The sequence below is a fragment of the Poecilia formosa genome, unplaced genomic scaffold (assembly GCF_000485575.1).
Source record: "Poecilia formosa unplaced genomic scaffold, Poecilia_formosa-5.1.2 Scaffold621, whole genome shotgun sequence".
Classification (NCBI taxonomy): domain Eukaryota; kingdom Metazoa; phylum Chordata; class Actinopteri; order Cyprinodontiformes; family Poeciliidae; genus Poecilia; species Poecilia formosa.
In genome coordinates, this window is record NW_006800560.1 from 175,246 (window position 1) to 193,732 (window position 18,487).

The 18,487-nt window shown below is 39.5% G+C and overlaps 3 protein-coding genes and 1 long non-coding RNA gene across 5 annotated transcripts in view; 2 read left to right on the forward strand and 2 right to left on the reverse strand.

The window, feature by feature from the left end:
* Positions 1-825: 825 nt before the first annotated feature.
* On the reverse strand, positions 826-4,243 carry fndc10 (fibronectin type III domain containing 10). Of its 2 annotated transcripts, none has more exons than XM_016665805.1 (2): positions 4,232-4,243; positions 826-3,199 (listed from the first exon to the last, which is right to left on the reverse strand). In XM_016665805.1, the coding sequence occupies exon 2, from the start codon at positions 3,123-3,125 to the stop codon at positions 2,196-2,198; it is 930 nt and encodes a 309-aa protein (XP_016521291.1). In that variant the 5' UTR covers positions 3,126-3,199; positions 4,232-4,243; the 3' UTR covers positions 826-2,195. The 2 variants fall into 2 exon arrangements, with proteins under 2 accessions (XP_016521291.1, XP_007541717.1); XM_007541655.2 differs by lacking the exon at positions 4,232-4,243 and adding an exon at positions 3,299-3,794.
* A 795-nt stretch (positions 4,244-5,038) lies between these two features.
* Positions 5,039-7,571, forward strand: ora4 (olfactory receptor class A related 4). Its single transcript, XM_007541656.2, has 2 exons — positions 5,039-5,510; positions 6,211-7,571. The coding sequence occupies exons 1-2, from the start codon at positions 5,424-5,426 to the stop codon at positions 7,207-7,209; spliced, it is 1,086 nt and encodes a 361-aa protein (XP_007541718.1). The 5' UTR covers positions 5,039-5,423; the 3' UTR covers positions 7,210-7,571.
* Positions 7,572-7,999: 428 nt separating this feature from the next.
* On the reverse strand, positions 8,000-17,173 carry ora3.1 (olfactory receptor class A related 3, tandem duplicate 1). Its single transcript, XM_007541657.2, has 4 exons — positions 16,946-17,173; positions 10,520-10,783; positions 9,278-9,523; positions 8,000-9,170 (listed from the first exon to the last, which is right to left on the reverse strand). Exons 1-4 carry the CDS (start codon positions 17,063-17,065, stop codon positions 8,958-8,960), a joined length of 843 nt encoding a protein of 280 aa, XP_007541719.1. The 5' UTR covers positions 17,066-17,173; the 3' UTR covers positions 8,000-8,957.
* Positions 17,174-17,952: 779 nt separating this feature from the next.
* The window catches only part of LOC103130304 (uncharacterized), a 3,632-nt gene continuing 3,097 nt past the window's right edge, over positions 17,953-18,487 (forward strand). The window contains exon 1 of the long non-coding RNA XR_001660230.1: positions 17,953-17,963. This is a non-coding gene — a long non-coding RNA (uncharacterized LOC103130304). The remainder of the gene's footprint in view (positions 17,964-18,487) is intronic.

Consider the following 18,487-nt stretch of genomic DNA (forward strand, 5'->3'; position numbering starts at 1 on the left):
TTATTGCTTAGGACTTTATTCTGTACCGGAATTTTTAGCTTCAAAATTCAAATTAAAAGCGTAATGTATTTATGATATTGACATATAATAAATCTGCATTCATGTGATTCTGGTGAGTTGTTTTTGAAACTCTGGTTGTTTTAATAGCCTGCGACACTTAGTCTAGTTTCTTTCATGTTCTGGAGGCAGTGTGATGCTTTCAATGTTCTGCTAGGAAACCTTGGTTCCTGTCATCCATGTGAATAGAACTTTGAAACATGTTACCTACTTAAGCATCGCTGCAGATCATGCATACCATTTCATGGTATCATTATTCACTACTGGCTTTGTCTTCTTTCAGATGGTTAATGCTCCTTGCCACAAATCAAAATTCATTCAGGAATGGTTTAAGGAGCACAACAGTAAGTTTAGGGAGTTGATTTGGCCTCCATATTCCTAAGATCTGAACCCTCTGGAGCTACTGCAGGATGAACTGATAAGTAAAGTCCAATCCTTGAAGAAACCAGATTGCAAGGATGTAAACTCTCTACTATCAATATCTTGGTGCTAGATACCACATCACATCACAGTGAAATGTTTTTCACTGTGCTCCTTTTCAATAAATAGGTTGCGAGGTAATGATTCCTCCAGGGTTAGCTCAGACCTTTTATTGGAAGTATTTTCCAGAACCTTCAGAGTAATTTTCAGTTCCAGGCCTCGAGCTCATGTTCTTGTTAAGGTATTTTTAGCACTCAATAGAAGATATTTTTATTTGACCTGGATGGCACAAGACGCTGCCACATGTACGCACCCAATTACACAAGGAGAACAATAAAGACAGCTGTGTGGTATTAAAAAGTACCCCATAGTTTTTTTATTTGCAGTCAGCGGGACAAAAAAGGGATTCTAGCTAAAAGACGTTTGGCACAGTATTCAGAGATTGCACGCTGTTTTCTATTGCCCTTCACAGATTGTACAAACACTGTATGCAAACCTACAAGCAAAAACCAGAGATGACTGAATAAATCAAACTTAGATAGGTTATATTTCTTTCTTTCCCAACATAGACACACTCTCAGATTTATGTACCCTAAGCCATTTATTGAGGCTGTTTGTATTGCTGTAGAAACGTGGCCTGATGGCACACCAGAGACAATCTGGAGCAACAAAATGACGCAGTGAACTAGTGTACTAAACACAGTTTATCAGTAATTTTGGTTCAGTGCACCCTGGCAGAGGCTTAAAAGGCGTGTTATTTGCAGAGCCACAGCAAATTGTGCTTCAATTTGGTCGTAAAATGATGAGGTGCATCTTAATACATTAGATTCTTGTTGATATTTAGATATTTTAGTAAATCAAAGTAATTTACAGATTTATTACTCATAGACTGTTGTGTCATAAGTGGTTAGTTTTGTTTACTTTGACGATGTTGACTTACAGCAAACAAAAACTCAAATTTCAATGAGAAAACTTTGATTGTACATAAAGCCAAAATAAGGCGATTTTAAAATTATTGTCTCCCATCGTCCTACTGACATTACTCCACGCATAGATTGTCAGTCAGGTGCTTTTGCTGACCAGTAAGACCATTATAATTTAACCAGTTTTTGGCAGAGTGGGAAGGTGAAAAGTTCTGAAAGTGAAATCGACATTAGCATGAAACTTGTTAGCATAAGGAAGCATAAAGTACTCTGACATTTCCTGGCATGGCTATGCTGTGGAAACTTCACACTGGATTCAAAACAGCTTTAATTTGGAGTTTTTCTGCTCTTCCTCCAGGTATTATTTTAAAAAGTAAGAAGGAACAACTAAGAAACAGTCTAGTCTGATGTCTCTGTTTAAATGCTGGGTTCGTCTGTGTGTGGTGGCTCTTATGAATCTAACCCAACTCTTGGTGAACTTCACCATCTTTTCAAGGCTGCAGTTGTTGTCGATTGTCTTCCCCCATGAAACTTTCCATTAATATTCTTGGATAGTATTCTGTGAACAGCATGCTTTTTTAGGAATTACTTTTTGTGGCTTATCCCTGTTTTCCAGGATATCATTTGGGTTTTCTTAGCTGTATGCCATTATCACCAACATTAGTTTCACTTTTTTCCTAATTAAATTGCCTTTCTAATTTATTAAGAAGCACCTGTGCTGTTCGCTGAACAATAACTACCTTGTAACGATGACTGTGGGACGTATTTATGCAGATATTCATCTTCTTTAGTCCGTCAGTGGCGTGAGTGAGTGCGGTAGGAGTAGGTGTGCTGTGTGGTGGGGCTCATGATGTTTTCTGTAATGTAGGCCACCAGCAGACAGATGATCACCAGCATCACACAGATAGCGCCCCCTACCGCCGTCATGGCGATCACAATGTCCTGCATCCCTGACGGCGGCAGCGTGAACTCCACGCAGTCCCGCTGCTCCGCTCTCCGACGCGGGCCGGACCGGGCCGGGGCCCGCAGGCAGATTCTGTACGGGATGTTCTCATGCAGCTCGGACATCATGAAGTCCCTGCAGCCCGCCGCCAGCTGCACGCCGGCGCACTCGAACTGGGTGTAGCTGCCGTTCCACCAGCAGCTCAGCTCGAACCCGCCGCGCTGGTGGCGCCGCTCACCGCCGAACACCGACCGCGGCGGAGAAGTTAAATGTGACCCAGAACCAGCGGGCTGCTCGGGAGGGCTCTGTCTGGTCTCATTGTCTCCATCGTGGCTCCACTGTAACAGCACGCTGCCATTGATGAGCAGGTTCGCCACCAGGTTCCCCAAAGTCACCTGCGTCCTGCAGTCCTCCTTGTTGCACCTGTACCCGAACAGCGTGCGTCGAAAACAAAGCTGCCCCCAAATGCCCCCCTCTATCACCCTGTAGGCACAGATCGGTGACGCCTCCTCATCTGGTTTCGGTCTCAGCGCGCCGACAGAGACATTACTGCTGCTGTCTTTAATCAGAAATGATGGCCTGCTGTCATGACTCCGGTTGTTATTCCTGCCTCTCCCCTCGGATGCTGCTGCTGAGGATGAGGATGTTTGGTGTGTTAACGCGAAGAGCAGCAGCGCCGACAGGGCGAGCAGCGATGCTCGGCGGTGGCTCGTCATCTCTCGTCCTCTGGTTGAATTATTTTCGCTCACAGTGGACCGCCGGATGGGCGATGGCACAACCATCCGAGCCGAGGTCTGCCATAGAGATCAGCTCTTCTTCTTCTTCTTCTTCTTCTTCTTCTTCTTTTCCCTCTCATCTGAAACAGAAAACGCATTTGGTGCATTTAAAGCGATCCCGCATGAATAAGGCGATTAGAAATCGGATCAAAGTGACTCCTTGTGTGCAAACCACTTACGTGTTTCTGCAGGACAGAGGAGCCGCTCTCTCCTTCCTGTCTGGCTTGACGTAAATGGCTTTGATGCCTGTTTGAGAGGGTGCACGTGAAGGAGCGCTCGCCGCAGCGTGCTGGAGAGCGTGGGTGCGTGCGTGAAATATTTGGAGTCATCATCAGCAGGTGGACGATGAGTCATCGTCCCACTCAATGCTCCAGGTGTGGGTCAGATTCCTGGAAACGCAGCTGGAGGAAAAGCTGTTACTCTTCTGAACAAACGTGAATTTATGAATGTTTTCCTTAATAACAAAATACATTTATGTTTATTATCTTACACATTTAATTCATATGTATACATTTAGAAGTGGAGAGAGATAAATTAAGTAGGGGCTGCAACTAACGATTATTTTAGCAATCGATTATTCTGACATTAATCAGCTGATAGGATAAAAATGGCCACGTTACACAGATTTTTTTTACTTAACCCATTAAGCTTTTTTTAGTTCAGTAGTGAAAATAATTAAAAAGATACAAATGAACAAATAATGAAAAAAACTTTTTATTGAATTAACATGTATTTTATTTTATAACAATAAAATATTTATAGAAATAAACATTTTATTGCCATTTCTTTAATGAATTTGAACAAAGGAAGCTAAAACCTTTTCACTTAAAGAGTTTGGAGCTAGAAACAAAATGTTTTTTATTTTAAATGTATATCTATGTAAATATTTTCATACAGATACAAATATATTACAGTTTTGGCTTAATGTCCTCTGAATATACTGATTTTTCATCAAACTGCCTTTTTTCAGTCTGTATGTACTGCAGTTAACAATTAATCTATTAGCTGACAATTTTTTAATTAATATTTATTTGTTCATTTATTTAATTTTTGTGCTTCATGAGGCTTCACATAAAATTGTCTTTTTCTTATAACTGGCACGTAATATAAACGTGTTTCTGCAGTAAAGGGTACAATGGGAACCATATTGGATTATTGTTAGATTATTTGTGTCACTAACGAATTAAATGAAAAGGTTGTAAACATCTATTATGAAGTCCAGCCGCAGTTTCTCCGTTGTATTCAGGTCTGGACTTTATAATGCTAATATAGCATTATAAACTGCTATATTAGCTCTGGAGCTCTGCATTTAGCTCCATCCATCATAATGCTGCCACCACCATGTTTTAGGGATGTTGCATTCAGGATGATGTGCAGCATTTGTTGTGCAAATAGGTAAAAAAAAAAAAAAGAGAATATATTCTTTCAAATGTTTGCTGTATCAGCTCCTTTCAAAGGAGGAAATCTTGGCTGCTCGTTAATAATGGCCTCTAATGGAAATATTTAAATTGTGGTGAAATGCTTCATTGCTCTTTACTTCAGTGTTTAGCTAAGTTTATTCCATGACATCATCACCGTGTCCCACTGGAAGCTCAGTGAATAATTAGTACCAAGGGAGAGAATGAAAGGCTGATTAACATGAAAAAAATGCTGAATTTGTTTGTTCACTTCCTGGACGGTTCATGGTGTGCATGACTGAATTAACTTCTCTCTCTTTACTCTTAAACAGAATAAATAAAAACAAATAGAAAAACAAAGAGTCTGTATTAAAAGATAAAAAACAGTGTATCAGTGTGTGGAGTGGAACAGATAAAATGTTGAGCTGAAACAATATAGAGACATAACAGTTTAAAATAAGATAAGATCAGATCTATCTATCTATCTATCTATCTATCTATCTATCTATCTATCTATCTATCGAAAACTGGCAGGATTAAATAAGTTACTCCTGTCTAAGCTCATTATCAAACAAATCGTAATCAAAATATTATATTTTGGCATTTGAATTGTGAATATGTTAAAAATAGAGTAAACTACACAGATAAGTACTGAACTATTAGTTTTTAGTTCATGTGTAAATAATGTGATTAAACTTGTTGATGCAGCAGTTCTGTTGGTCTGTGTCACATGGGACGTGTTGATGTTTTGGATTAACTGGACCGTGAACATGGTCAGCAGAGATTTGTCATGTGTGATGGATTTAATCATTTGTCTGTATGAACTCGTATAAAACAGTCCCGCGGTGAGGAGCAGCTCACTGTGCGTGACCCCTCTGACCCGAGTCTGAAAGGAAAGGATGACGCCATGTCAGAGATTCTCACTGTAGACGCTATTCTGTTTGGCCTCTTTGTTTTTTCTGGGATTTTGGGAAACATCTTGGTCATCCATGTGGTGAGAGAGCAAATATCTGTTTAGTGTATGAGTGGGAGGTTTTTTCGTAAAATCTTACCAGGCATTTTTGTTTTAGTTTCTAGTGAAAATATCTCAGTAAACTTTAAACAAGACAAAACAAGAAACCTTTCAGTGAGATAGCTTGTTTTATATCAATAATGTTGATGAAAAAGTGTTTTTTCAACTGGATTTTTAAAAAACTTAACTCAAGGTCATATACAGCTCTGGAAAAAAATAAGAGACCACTTTAAATTATCAGTTTCTCTGATTTTACTTTTTATAGGTATATGTTTGAGTAAAGTGAACATTGTTATTTTATTCTATGAGCTACTGACAACATGCCTCTGAAATTATAAGCAAAAATTTAGTATTTATTTACAGAAAATGAAAAATAATTAAAATAACCAAAACGATGCAGTGCTTTCAGACCTCAAATAATGCAAAGAAAACAAGTTCATGTTCATTTAGAAACAACAATACCAATGTTTTAACTCAGAAATCCAAATTTGGTGGAATAACCAGGTTTTCAATGGGGTTCACTGCAGTGGGCTCTTATTTTTTTCTAGAGTTGTATCTTGCTGAAAAGTTACTGGTAAATTAGTTTTGTTTTATTTCAGGTGATATTTGCATTAGAAACCAAACAAAATACTGTTGTGTTTTAGCAGTGATTGACTCCAGGCTGTTGTCTTTCTCCTCTCAGGTGTTTCAATCTGCTTTGGAGAGTCCGTCTCGGAGACTCCCTCCTTCCGACACCATCCTGGTCCACCTGTCTCTGGCCAACCTGCTCACCTCTCTTTTCCGCACCGTGCCCATATTCATGTCCGACCTGGGCCTGGACGTGTCCCTGTCTCCGGGCTGGTGCAGGATCTTCATGCTGCTGTGGGTGTGGTGGCGAGCCGTGGGCTGCTGGGTGACGCTGACGCTCAGCATCTTCCACTGCGCCACCCTGAGGCGACAACATGTCACCTTTGGACCTCTAACTCTGCAGAGGGAGCGGCGGAGGGTGTGGGTGGTGTTGGGACTGGTGTGGGGCGCTAACCTGGCCTTCTCAATCCCGGCGCTGCTGTTCACCACTCACATTGAAAGCAACGCCACCATGGAGCTGATGGTGATCAGCTGCACCACTCGCCCTCTGCTGGGCTGCGTCTGGAAGTTCCCCAGCGACCGACAAGGCTTGGCCTTCGCATCCACTTCTCTTGCGCTCAACGAGATTCTGCCGCTGGTTGTGATGGTTTTCACCAACTTGGCGACCCTTCACTCCCTGGCCAAGCACATCCGAGCCGTTACCTCGGAGTCAGGAAGCCACGGGGAGCTGGACAAACACGTGTCCACTGAGCGTAAGGCCGCTCATGTAATCATGTGTCTGGTGTCTCTCTTTGTGGTCTGCTGGGTCCTGCAGGTCGCCGCGGTGACCTACTACAACCACGACGGTGGGCAACATGCCGAGGGGCTGCTAACCGTGGCCCACTTCTCTGCTTCGCTGTTTGTGGGATTCAGTCCGCTTGTGGTGGCCCTGGGACACGGAAAGCTGAGGAGGAAAATCAGGAGCATGATTCTGGTGTGGACCAACGTCCCTCTCAGCCAGGAGGCTGAAAGCGGGAGAAAATCCCCCAAAACGAGCGGAAAACAAATCAGTTTTGTTGCTCAGAAAGAGGTTAAGGTTAAAAAGGTCAAAGACAAAGTTATACCACGCAGATAGTGAAGGTAAAATATTTCTTTCTTCACTGGGTAAATCAAAAATCACATATCATTTTCAATTCCTTTGTTATTCTTTAACTTATTTATTGGAACTCTTATTTAATCTAAACAAACAAAAACAAATCAATTTCTCATTTCATCTGTACAGATTGTTTGCACATATTGTTGCTCAGTAGTGGATTTCATTTGGCTTATACGGCTCTCCACCCAGGGCGGCACAGAATGTAGGGCATCACAAACTGTCCCAAAAATAAAAGGTTCTGCCAAAAATTAGTTTTCTGTTGCTTTTTTGGGACATTTTATGAGTGTGGAGTGGGTTTCTCTCAGTTAAAAAATGCACTAAACTCTCCCAGTTTAATGGGAGAGTTTAGTGCAGAGGTCCCCAAGCTACGGCCTGCCTCCTCATTTGGTCTGGCCCCCTGAACAATACTAGAGAGCATTCAGTGTTTTTTTTTCATATATATGTGGATTTTTCTTCAGCCACCAGGGGGGCTCTTGAGCAGATATGAAACTTAGTTTCCCTCAATGGAATATATACTAGTCAGNTTTTTTTTTTTTTTAGTTTTTAAGGGTTCAGAAAAGTTACAAATGTGCAAATTTACAATTTTTCTTGCATAGTGAACACTGCTGGGTGTGTTTGTTTCTTGGTTGTGTGGGGTGGGAAACAAAATGAGAGGTTCATCCTGTGTGATTGATTCAAAAACAATCATGTTGATTCGCTGAAATTTTCCAGTAGCTAAATTACACATGAAAATCATAAAATATAAAAACAAATAATCGGACACATCAGAAACTGTCCTACAAGACGTTATTTTTTATCTTTGGTTTATTCACTTTGTTTGTTGAATGATATCAGCATTTTTAACTTGTTTTGTTTAAATATTAAGGTTAAATTGAGCTGTTTACTCATTTTGAAAGACCTTTGTAATCAACCAAGCCACATATTAAATTAAAAAGAAATGGCCACGCAGTAAATATACATTCATTTCCATGAGTCAAACTCATGAGTGTTTCACAAAAATATTGACACGCTTTCAATGTTTTTACACACAGAGTCGATATCTTGCAGAACCATCTTTGCTGCAAGTCTTAGGGCTGATCTCTCTACTACTATCTACATCAAGAATGAAATTTTTATCCGGTTTCCTTTGCAGAATAGCTAATGTGTTGTCATCTCAACTGGATTTACGATGGATTTTGATTGGGTAATTTCTACCTCATGAACATGCTTAACAAATTCCATGTAGTTTTAAGGAGTCCTGCTTGAAAGAGGACATCAGAAAAATGCTGCAAGCAAACAAGAACTTCTGTTTTATATAGCAAGTTTGCACCATTTCATACTATTCATTTTTCCAATTTTCTGCATTTTCCCTTTTGCTTCTATTTCTTGTGATCGCTGTAGTTTCCCTTTGGATTTGTTTTATTTATTGTAGTCTTTTAAAAAATTGCAGCATTTTTGTGTTGCATTTGTGGTTTTTGGTGTTTGTGTATTTTGGAGTTTGCATCATTCCGGTGTTTGCTGCTCATTTGTACCTGTCGACCGATGCAGTAAAGAACGGGGAAAACACTTTTGCCCCATATGTCAGATCTTCAAGCATGAAGACATGTGAGAAAGTTCAAGAAGCATGGATAATTTTGCGAGGCATTGCATCCACTCTAACAAACACTTTGAACAACAGGTGGATGGAGGATTTCCTGGGATTGTTTTGTGGCCTAAAGGACCAAATGTTGCTCTTCACCCAGAAAATGTCAGTCAGAGACAGAAGACTTCATGCACGAACGAAGCCGGCGGTGGCCGATTGCCAGAACAACAGGTGACATGGTGATGAAGATGATGTTTGCGAAGCGAGCGATGACCAGCAGAAACTCAGCTGAGGAGCCTCGGTTGTAGTTGAAATAGTTGACAGAGATGATGCTGGTTCCCCAAGATACGATGAAAAGCAAGACAAGAGCAAGAATCACCTAGGAAAGAAAAGAAATTCATCCATAGAAGATCGAAAATAAACCTTTGAAACAAATACTGTTCCAGCACTCTTGGAACAGTATTTGGACTCTAGGATATGTCTCACCTTGGCGGCTCGCCTCTCTGCTGGCACACGTTTTAAAACAGGTGCGTCCTGAACAGAGCTCCTTGACCGGCCGTGGGTGTAGAGAGTGTAGAGAGACGTCATGTTGGTGACCGCCATCAAGATGATTGGGAATATTTCATGGATCGCCATGGATGTGGTGGCGTAGGCCAGGCCGGAGTAGTTTGACGGGAAGTTCCACACACAGCCCAGCAGGGGGCGCGTTGTGCTGCTCACCAACATGAGAGTCTGAGATCAAAAGAGGAGGAAGAAGAAATGCAAATTACAAAGATGATCCGTCCATTGCTTATATCCAGGTAATCTTTCTGGGTTGTGGTCTCTTTGTGCAAACTCTTTTTTTCACCATGACATTCATACATTTCTAAATGTCAGCTAATTCACTAGCTAAATATTTAGTTTACAAATAAAATATTTAACTTTCAAATTAAATATTTAGTAAGGAAGCTAAATACTGAGTTGGCAAACTAAATATTTAGTTCTCAAATAAACATCTAATGTTTAGTTTGTAACTAAATATTTAGCTAGCAAAATAAGTATTTCATTTGGAGCTAAATACGTAGTCTGAACACATATTTAGCTCAGACTTAACAGTTAGGAACTAAATATTTAATTGAAAGTTAAATATTTAGCTTGTTAATTAAATATTTAGTTTGGAACTCTGATATTTATAAATGTATAAATAAATTGTGAAAATATAACTTCATAAATGAACAAAAGTCATGTTTTTGGATTGTGATTTCTGGAGAAGCTGGAGAGAATAGTCCGCATTTGAATAACAGGGTTTTAGCTTAATAATATTATAGTTGTGAAGTTTGTCAAAACTGGTTTATTTATTCTTCAAATTCATTTTGCGTAGTCAAAAAGTTATTTTCTCCCGACATTTTTATGTAGCTCTTGACGGTTGGTAGTTACCATAGCAACCTGTAACTGGCAGCTCCTCCCCCTTTCCTGTTGCTATTTTTAACTGTCAGAATCAACTCTGTGTTTTTCTTTACAAGTATTTTAACACATACTTTAAACAAATTTAATTATACAGATCACTTTTTGTGTAATTTTGCAATATTTTGCATATGTTTTTTGGTGTTATAGTTAATGTGCATTTTAGCTGTGTTTAATTTCACAACTGTTAACTGCTGTTAACTGCTCATTGGGAGCCATTGCTCTGTAGTTTGTTTAAGGTTATTTATTGTATTTAAAAACATGCAAACTTCGTGTTTGTCTCACCTCTGTGGTGTTTTCATTGCCACTGGTGGAGAAGATATGAGCAGGAATGGAGTAAAGAAGGTTTAAAATCCACATGATGGCCAGGCTCAGCAGCAGGGTCCTATATGTGCTCCACGGCCCCTGGAGGTGTCCAATAGTCGGAGCCACGCGCTTCAGAGTGTGGAGGTGAAACGCGCTGAGGAAGAATGTTGACCACACGTTGACCGACCGTAACCAGACCCAGACTCCCATCAGGAACTGACACCAGCCTTTGGAGGAGTACAGCTGGAAAAGAGATATTTGATTGGGTGAGTTTTGTGTGTTTTCATGTCTTGGAGCGCACTCTACATTGAGATCATAGGGCCGATGGACAATAAATCAATAATGATATAAATTGTGATCAATATCAATAAATAGAATGTCTGATGGAAAATACAGTATTCAAGAATATTAACTGAACTCTGATCCAGAACCACATGGCATTCTGGGGGACGTAGGCAGAGGAAATAGTATAGCCAGCTAAGCAAAGCTGGTGGAATCAACTAACTCACTCACTTTTTGGTTACCTAGCAACTCACTCCCTCTTTGGTTACTTAGCAACAGCCTGTTGAATAACTTACGCAGCAGTCGTCTAGTGTTTTGCTACTGTGCCTCATAACTGCTTAAAAATAAAAACCAATGTTGTGGACTGAAGACAGTGGATGAAACAGGAACGGTCACTCCACCAAATCTGTCTCCCAGTCTGTGTTTATTCGATATCAGCTGTTCTGAATTGGTGCAATCAACTGCCTGCTTTGGTTTCCAGGTATTGTCAGATTGTTGTGTTTTCTAACCTTATGCTTGGAATCTTTTGGCCTTTTTACCCTATATTGCCTTCAGTTTGGTTTGGTTTTAAAGTTTGTCTGCCTACCTCCTGCCACGTCAACAATTAATGACACCCTTTCAGTCCACAGCAGTGTGGTACTGTCTTTAATTTGGACAAGTGACACTGTTGTCCCAGTTGCTTTCTGATGGACTCAAGCCTTGGTTCACCCTGGGTTGTTCTTGAACATCCCAACAGATTTAGTTTAATCTAAAAGGTTGACAGTTTGGGTCAAACGGTTGAAATAATTCAGTATTTACACAGAACAATTAGGAACATAAAGGTTACATTAAGCTAGGAGAATAGCTCGTAACCTCATCTGTCTTGAAGAATCTGTGAAATAAAATGTGACATTCTTGTCAGGAAACCAACTAAGACACATAAACCAGCTCTGGAAAGAGGAGATAACAAATATATGAACTCAGAACAGTGGCAGAAGCTTGCCGATGGCTACAAAAGAGTCGGTGTCTTGAGTAACTTTATACAGGATGCATTAATTCACGCTTGTATTTATAATTTTGAACTTATATGAAATAGAGCCAATTTCCAGTTTAATGAAACTTTTGTATCCAGTTACTTTGTTTAAAATTTGTTGACATTTTGTGTTCTGAAATTAATCAACACTGAAAAAAGGGTGGTTAAAGAAGCTGTAGTCCAGATATAATGACATGAAGTAAATATTTGAGCTAGTTCTACAAGTAAAACACTTTTCAGCGGTTTGCTTCCCAGTTTTTAGTTTTTTGAGCAACACATCAGATGCATATTTGAACAGTTCATACCTTGAAGCCCAGGTCAGAAATGATAAGCAGCAGGTTCCTCACAATGGACACCATTAGATTGGACACTGCCAAATTGACAATAATGATGTCCGAGTTATGACCCGGCCCACGATCCATCAACACACTCTTTCCAATCACTCCTATCACAATAGAATTACCCACAATTCCCAGAGCCACCAAAATGATGTAAAAGGCGCTCTGTGCAGGGGAAACACCGGTGCGAAGTCCCATCCCCAAAAGCTTAGTGGTTGACTCTTGCTGCATATCTTGAGTTGTTGTTTCAAAATTTTGAATTTCTGAACCAATGTCAGCATTCCGGCCCAAATTAAGTTCCCTCTTCATTGTGAATGTTTACTGAGAAAGTCCAAATCAGGTGAACTTCCAAGCATACCGCTAATATGTACAACCCGAAGAAGATCCTACCAGTGACATCACAGCGGAAAATGGACCTTTTGGTTCCACCTACCGATGAGCCAATCTCCACGTGGGCCAGAGGAAGTCACAAAGCATCACAATGTTTTCAACCTTAGGGAGATTAAGGTGTGTGTTAATGAAACACAAGAGATTAATCAATTTCCTTGTGCAAATTGTGCTTGAGTTGCAGCTTTCCATCTTTCACCACCAACCTGAAGGAAGTGCGACGTTTTTGTTAGCAGGTAACGCTCGGAGAGATATTTACTCACAGATTTTAACCAGGTTCAGGCTTGGTATGGGTAAAAAAATGGACCAATAACCTCACATTTATTTTTATAATGTAATAATAATCATTAGTGTAGAAAGCTTAATATACTTGTTTGGAGAGCCCCTCTTTTTTACATGCTAAACTAGCTTCAAAACAAGGTTGAAACTGAAAACATTTTGGGCTCTTATATCAGAAATAAGTATTTTTTTTAGCAAATTAAGTACTGTCATTCCAATAAAATACATATAAATAAATAAATAATGGTTTTACTTTATCTTAAAATGGTTTGTATGTGTATACACCATATCACACATACTTGTATTTCCTGAGGTAATAAACACACTGTGTTTGTTTCTAAACCTTTGACTTTAACTGCATGTGCAAAATAAGATCAAGTTCAACAAGCACAACATTTTTCCATGAGTTGCTTCCACTGCATATTTTTACTTTTTTATCAATATATCAGATGTTTTTGTAAGCAGTTCATACCTTGAAGCCCAGGTCTGAAATGATAAGCAGTATGTTCCTGATAAAAGACACCATGAGGTTGGACACGGCCAAATTAACGATAATAATGTCCGAGTGATGTCTCGTGCTGCACTCCACCATCACACCCTTTCCAATGACTCCAAACACAGTGATATTACCCACAATTCCTAGAGCCACCAGAATAATATGGAAGACGGTCAGTGCAGGAGACAAAGGTGTACGAAGTCCCATTCCCACAAGTTTTTTGGTCGTCTCTTGCTCCATAATTTCAGTCGTTGTGTTAAAATGTTGAATTTCTGAACTCATGTCAGCATCTCGCCCCAAATCAAGCTCCACCTTCATTGTGAATGTTTACTGAGAAACTCAAATCAGCCTTCAAAGAACACCGACACCCAGTTAAGCATCAGGGAATCAACCAGCTTTGGGGTTTTGTTTTTCCTGAAACTGAAGAAGCTCCGTCTGGTGACATCACAGCTAAAAATTGATTTCTTGGTTCCACCTTCCGACGATTTGACTTCCTTGTGAATCACAGAAAGATATAAAGCATCACAATTTTTTCAACCTCTGGGAAACTAAGGTGTGTGTTAATGAACCACGAGAGATTAATCAACTCCCCTGAGGAAAAGGTGCTTGCTTTGCATCTTTACTCCTTACACCATCAGCCTGAAGGAAGTACAGACCTTTAATTACTTGTAGCAGAGTTTCTGCTGATCAGGAAATATCTGATTGATTTTTATTCACAGGTTTATGCCCTTATGTCCAGATTTTTGGGTGGTTTGGTTCTTTTACCCATTCTTTAAAATAGGAACTACAATGTGGAGCAGCAATAGGTTTTGTTTGGCTATGGATTGCTAATAATAAGTACCAAAGAAAATTCTTAATAAAGTTAGTATTTTAGATCAAAATACCAAGACGGGGCACCACCTGATTATCAGGAAATAATATCCAGCTAGCTTTCAGTCGCTCAGTTATGAATACCAGCCTGGTCAGGTGTGGCATTACAGAAAAATAGATTAAATGAAGTCGCACACACCAAGCCCTGCACATACACAGAATAAATACAGACAACTTCTCTCCAAAATCTAAGAATTTACTTACAAACATCCACCAACTTCCAGTTCCAGTCTGCTCTGCAGAACCAGAACCAGAACCAAACTCTGGAGAAGCAGCATTCATATTCTATGCACCACAAATCTGGAATAAACTTCTGGAAAACTGCAAAACTGCTGAAACAGTGAGTTCCTTTAAATCTACTTTTAATCCTTTAGACCAGTGGTCCCCAACCTTTTTATTACCGCGGACCGGTCAAGACTTGCAAATTTTGCTGCGGCCCGGGTGGGGTGAACCGTCAGATCAGGCTTCTGCATGTTGGTGTTCCTGCTAAATCCTGAATATACCCAATTTGGGTTGTCTTGGCCCTTTTATCGCAGCCTGTGGGGTTTACCCTGACTGGGAACGAGAATACAACCTGCTGAATGTGACAGGTAACCAATCAGACTAAGAACAGAGGGGAATCCCAAACAGCTGACATATCGCGCAACTGAGAGTCCGGTGGATATCGGAGATGATATGTGGAAATGTTTACTATTATATGTTAAGGTCATTATTATATATATTTATTATGTTTATTCAGTTAAAATGTTAACTATGAAAAAACATAGTTGCCTCCAAATCATAGTGCAGCAAATAGAGCGGCTGTTCCTGTCGTCTTTTATCCACCGCCTTTTCTTTTTGTTACGTATTTTATCTCTTAAAATGAGTCCACAGACTGTCACTATTGCTTTTACATCGTCATCCGTGTTTGGTTATTTTAAATTCCCGTATGTTATGTTGGGGGTTTTACTGGATTATCCTCTGGAATCGGTTCGTGTTGCTCCTGCCTTGTAGCTGAACACGAACCGATTGAACCTGTTGTACTTTTATCAGCTCTGTGGTCACAGAGGTTTGGAAAATCGGCCCACAATTCTTAAATCTTGCCGTCTAAACCAGACTTAAGACTCACAAGCTCTACTCATCTCCTCTCGACCACTGCCCAAACGCTCTGACTCTGGTTGCTATGGTAACGTTTACATATCCCTTCAAAATAAGATACAGATGTGCCACAAAAACAAACATTTTACTTTCGTGAAAATTTTAACTCACGATAAAGACTAACGGGAGCCCTGAGCTTGTTTCTGTGCAACGAGATGGTCCCATCTGGGAGTGACGAGAGACAATGACACCTGAAGTGTTGCTTATACCCACAGCCTGATTGGTCTCTACGTGGTGAAGCAGTTTGAAGCTTCATTGCCTCATTAGCAGCCGGCCGCTGCATGTTACACAGAGCGGCTTGTAATGTGGGAATCACCTATCGGTCCGGGATAAATCCATCCTCCTGTCTCTTCTCTGGGCCTTTTCCCCTTTGCAAAGAAACTTTCCAAAGACATCTAATCTGTTTCTTACTCATTTTGCTGCTTGTGGGCTCAGTGTTGGCTCAAGTAAGTGAGAGAATCCGGTTAAAGGATTTTCAAAATAAAAGATCCTCCAGACTCAAATAATACATAAAACAGAAATATTTAATTATTTCTTGCGCGGCCCGGTACCAATTGGTCCACGGACCGGTACCGGTCCACGGACCGGGGGTTGGGGACCACTGCTTTAGACAAGTGACTAAAACCTTGCCTGTTTAAAGTTGCCTTTGTACAGGGGTGGCCAAGTCCAGTCCTCGAGAACCACCATCCTGCAACTTTCAGATGCATCCCTGCTTCAACACACCTGAATCAAATGAATGGCTCGTTATCAGGCCTTTGTAGAGCTGATCCCGGTCTGTTGGAGTAAGGATACTTCTAAAACTTGCAGGATGGTAGCTCTCGAGGACTGGACTTGGCCACCCATGCCTTTGTACCTTAAATGAAACAATAACCAACATTTTGACGTGTAATGATGACACTCTGAAAAATTTAATGTGTCAATTGTTGATTTTTGTGTCTTCATGATGTACTCTGAACTGTCTTGTTGCTGAAATGTGCTAAACAAATAACATCTGATTTGATTTAAAACAATTCATTCAATAAACTCTTTAACTCAGATTGTGACATTAAGCTAAACTACAGAAACTAACAAGACACTAAAAGATAAAAGGAGCAAATAAGAATAAAAATGTAAAGATGCAGTGATATCCCTTGTAACTGTGAATATGTTTAAAACCCAGTGTTTCTTTTGAGGAATTTGAAATTACGTCGAATTGATTAGCTTTAATGATCAATGAAGAACAAAAGTGTGCTTCTGGTGCAGTTTGTTAGGGGGTATTTCATTCATTATAAGTGGCATTAAATGTATACATTTGTATTTATAATTTTGACCTTAAATGGAGTAGATAAAATATCCGATGAGATTAAACTTTTGCATCAGGTCATTTTGTTTAAGATTTGTTGACAGTTTTTGCTCTAAATGAATAAACTCTGCCATGAGAATAGCTCAAAGAAGCTCTTTAAAGTCCAGATATGATGACATTTCTGCTAACAGTGAGTGGACCGAAACTCTATGTGCAAAATGAGAGCTAGTTCAACAAGCAAAACGCTTTTTTTTATTCTTTTCCATCCATAGTTTTTAGTTTTTTGAGCAGCACATCAGATGTTTGTGTAAGTGGTTCATACCTTTAAGCCCAGGTCCGAAAAGATAAGCAACACGTTCCTCAAAAGTAAAACCATGAGGTTGGACACGGCCAAATTAATGATAACAATGTCCGAGTGATGTCTCGTGCTGCGCTCCACCATCACACCCTTTCCAGTGACTCCAAACACAATGATATTACCCACAATTCCTAGAGCCACCAGAATAATGTGGAAGGCGCTCAGTGCATCAGGCAGAAGTGTGCTAAGTCCTTTCCCAACAAGTTTGGTTGTTCCCTTTTGCTCCATGTCGTGACCTACTGAGTTAAATTTTTTAATTTCTGGACTCATGTCAGCAGCATCTCGCCATAAATGAAGCTCCACCTTCATTGTGAATGTTTACCAAGAAAATCCAAATCAGCTTTCCAAGAAAACTGCATATATAACTTAAGCATCAGGGAATCAATCAGCTTGGATATATTTACATCTTTCCACTGCAGCAAAACCTGAAGAAAATCATTTGCGTGACATCATAGAAGAAAACTGACCTTTTGGTTTCACATTCCCATGATTTTACATCCAAATGGACCATAAAAAGCCATAAAGCATCACAATGTTTTCAGCCTCAGGGAGATTAAAGTGTGTGTTAATGAAACACGGGAGATTAATCAACTCCCCTGAGCAAAATATGCTTGAGTTGCAACTTCAGACTTTGCACCTGAAGGAAATGAAGACATTTTTGTGTGCATGCATCCACCTGCAGCAGGTTGTCTGCTGGTTAACAGAAGATCTCAGACTTCATTTTTAAAAAGCTGAAAACAAAATAGAAAGTAAAATTAAGTCACAAATGTGACAAAATGTGTTGTTGATCAAGATAAATACAAGCAATGGTTAATATAAAAACTAAAAATGTGGCATTTTAGGCATTTATTTAAATCAGTGGTGATAGAAAGTTCATCATTTTATAGAAATATATTTTGAAAAAAGCTGAAGTACACTAAGCAAGGGTTGTAAATCTATTCACAGCTGCAGCAATCAGCATTGAAAAAAGAAACAAGAAGACGTATTTAACACAATAATGACAACTTTGTCATGTTTTTTTAATCAATATGTTTTATCCCTCTCATTACTCAGAGTTGACTGTAATATAGATTCAATCTGATAGGAGAGTACTCTGCTAACATAAAGTCAAATTAAATAAATAATAAACGGTCCAATGAGGCTCATTGGTCTGATTAAAAGTACCTGTTGAAAATAGCATTTAAGCAGGTATTAAACATGCTTTTTATGACGCTCATATTTTCTGTATTAAAATGTTTTTTTCTAATTTTTCTGACTGGTCCTTTTTGTCATGTTTTTTTAATCAATATGTTTTATCCCTCTCATTACTCAGATTTGACTGTAATATAGATTCAATCTGATAGGAGAGTACGCTGCTAACATAAAGTCAAATTAAATAAATAACAATAAACGGTCCAATGAGGCTCATTGGTCTGATTAAAAGTACCTGTTGAAAATAGCATTTAAGCAGGTATTAAACATGCTTTTTATGACGCTCATATTTTCTGTATTAAAATGTTTTTTTCT

Coding starts and splice junctions, on each gene's coding strand:
- ora4 (XM_007541656.2), top strand. CDS start 5,424: ATGTCAGAGATTCTCACTGTAGACGCTATTCTGTTTGGCCTCTTTGTT. Junction 5,511..6,210: donor ACATCTTGGTCATCCATGTG/GTGAGAGAGCAA, acceptor TTCTCCTCTCAG/GTGTTTCAATCTGCTTTGGA.
- fndc10 (XM_016665805.1), bottom strand. CDS start 3,125: ATGGTTGTGCCATCGCCCATCCGGCGGTCCACTGTGAGCGAAAATAAT.
- ora3.1 (XM_007541657.2), bottom strand. CDS start 17,065: ATGGTGGAGCGCAGCACGAGACATCACTCGGACATTGTTATCATTAAT. Junction 9,524..10,519: donor GCAATGAAAACACCACAGAG/GTGAGACAAACA, acceptor TTTTGATCTCAG/ACTCTCATGTTGGTGAGCAG. Junction 9,171..9,277: donor CAGAGAGGCGAGCCGCCAAG/GTGAGACATATC, acceptor TTTCTTTCCTAG/GTGATTCTTGCTCTTGTCTT.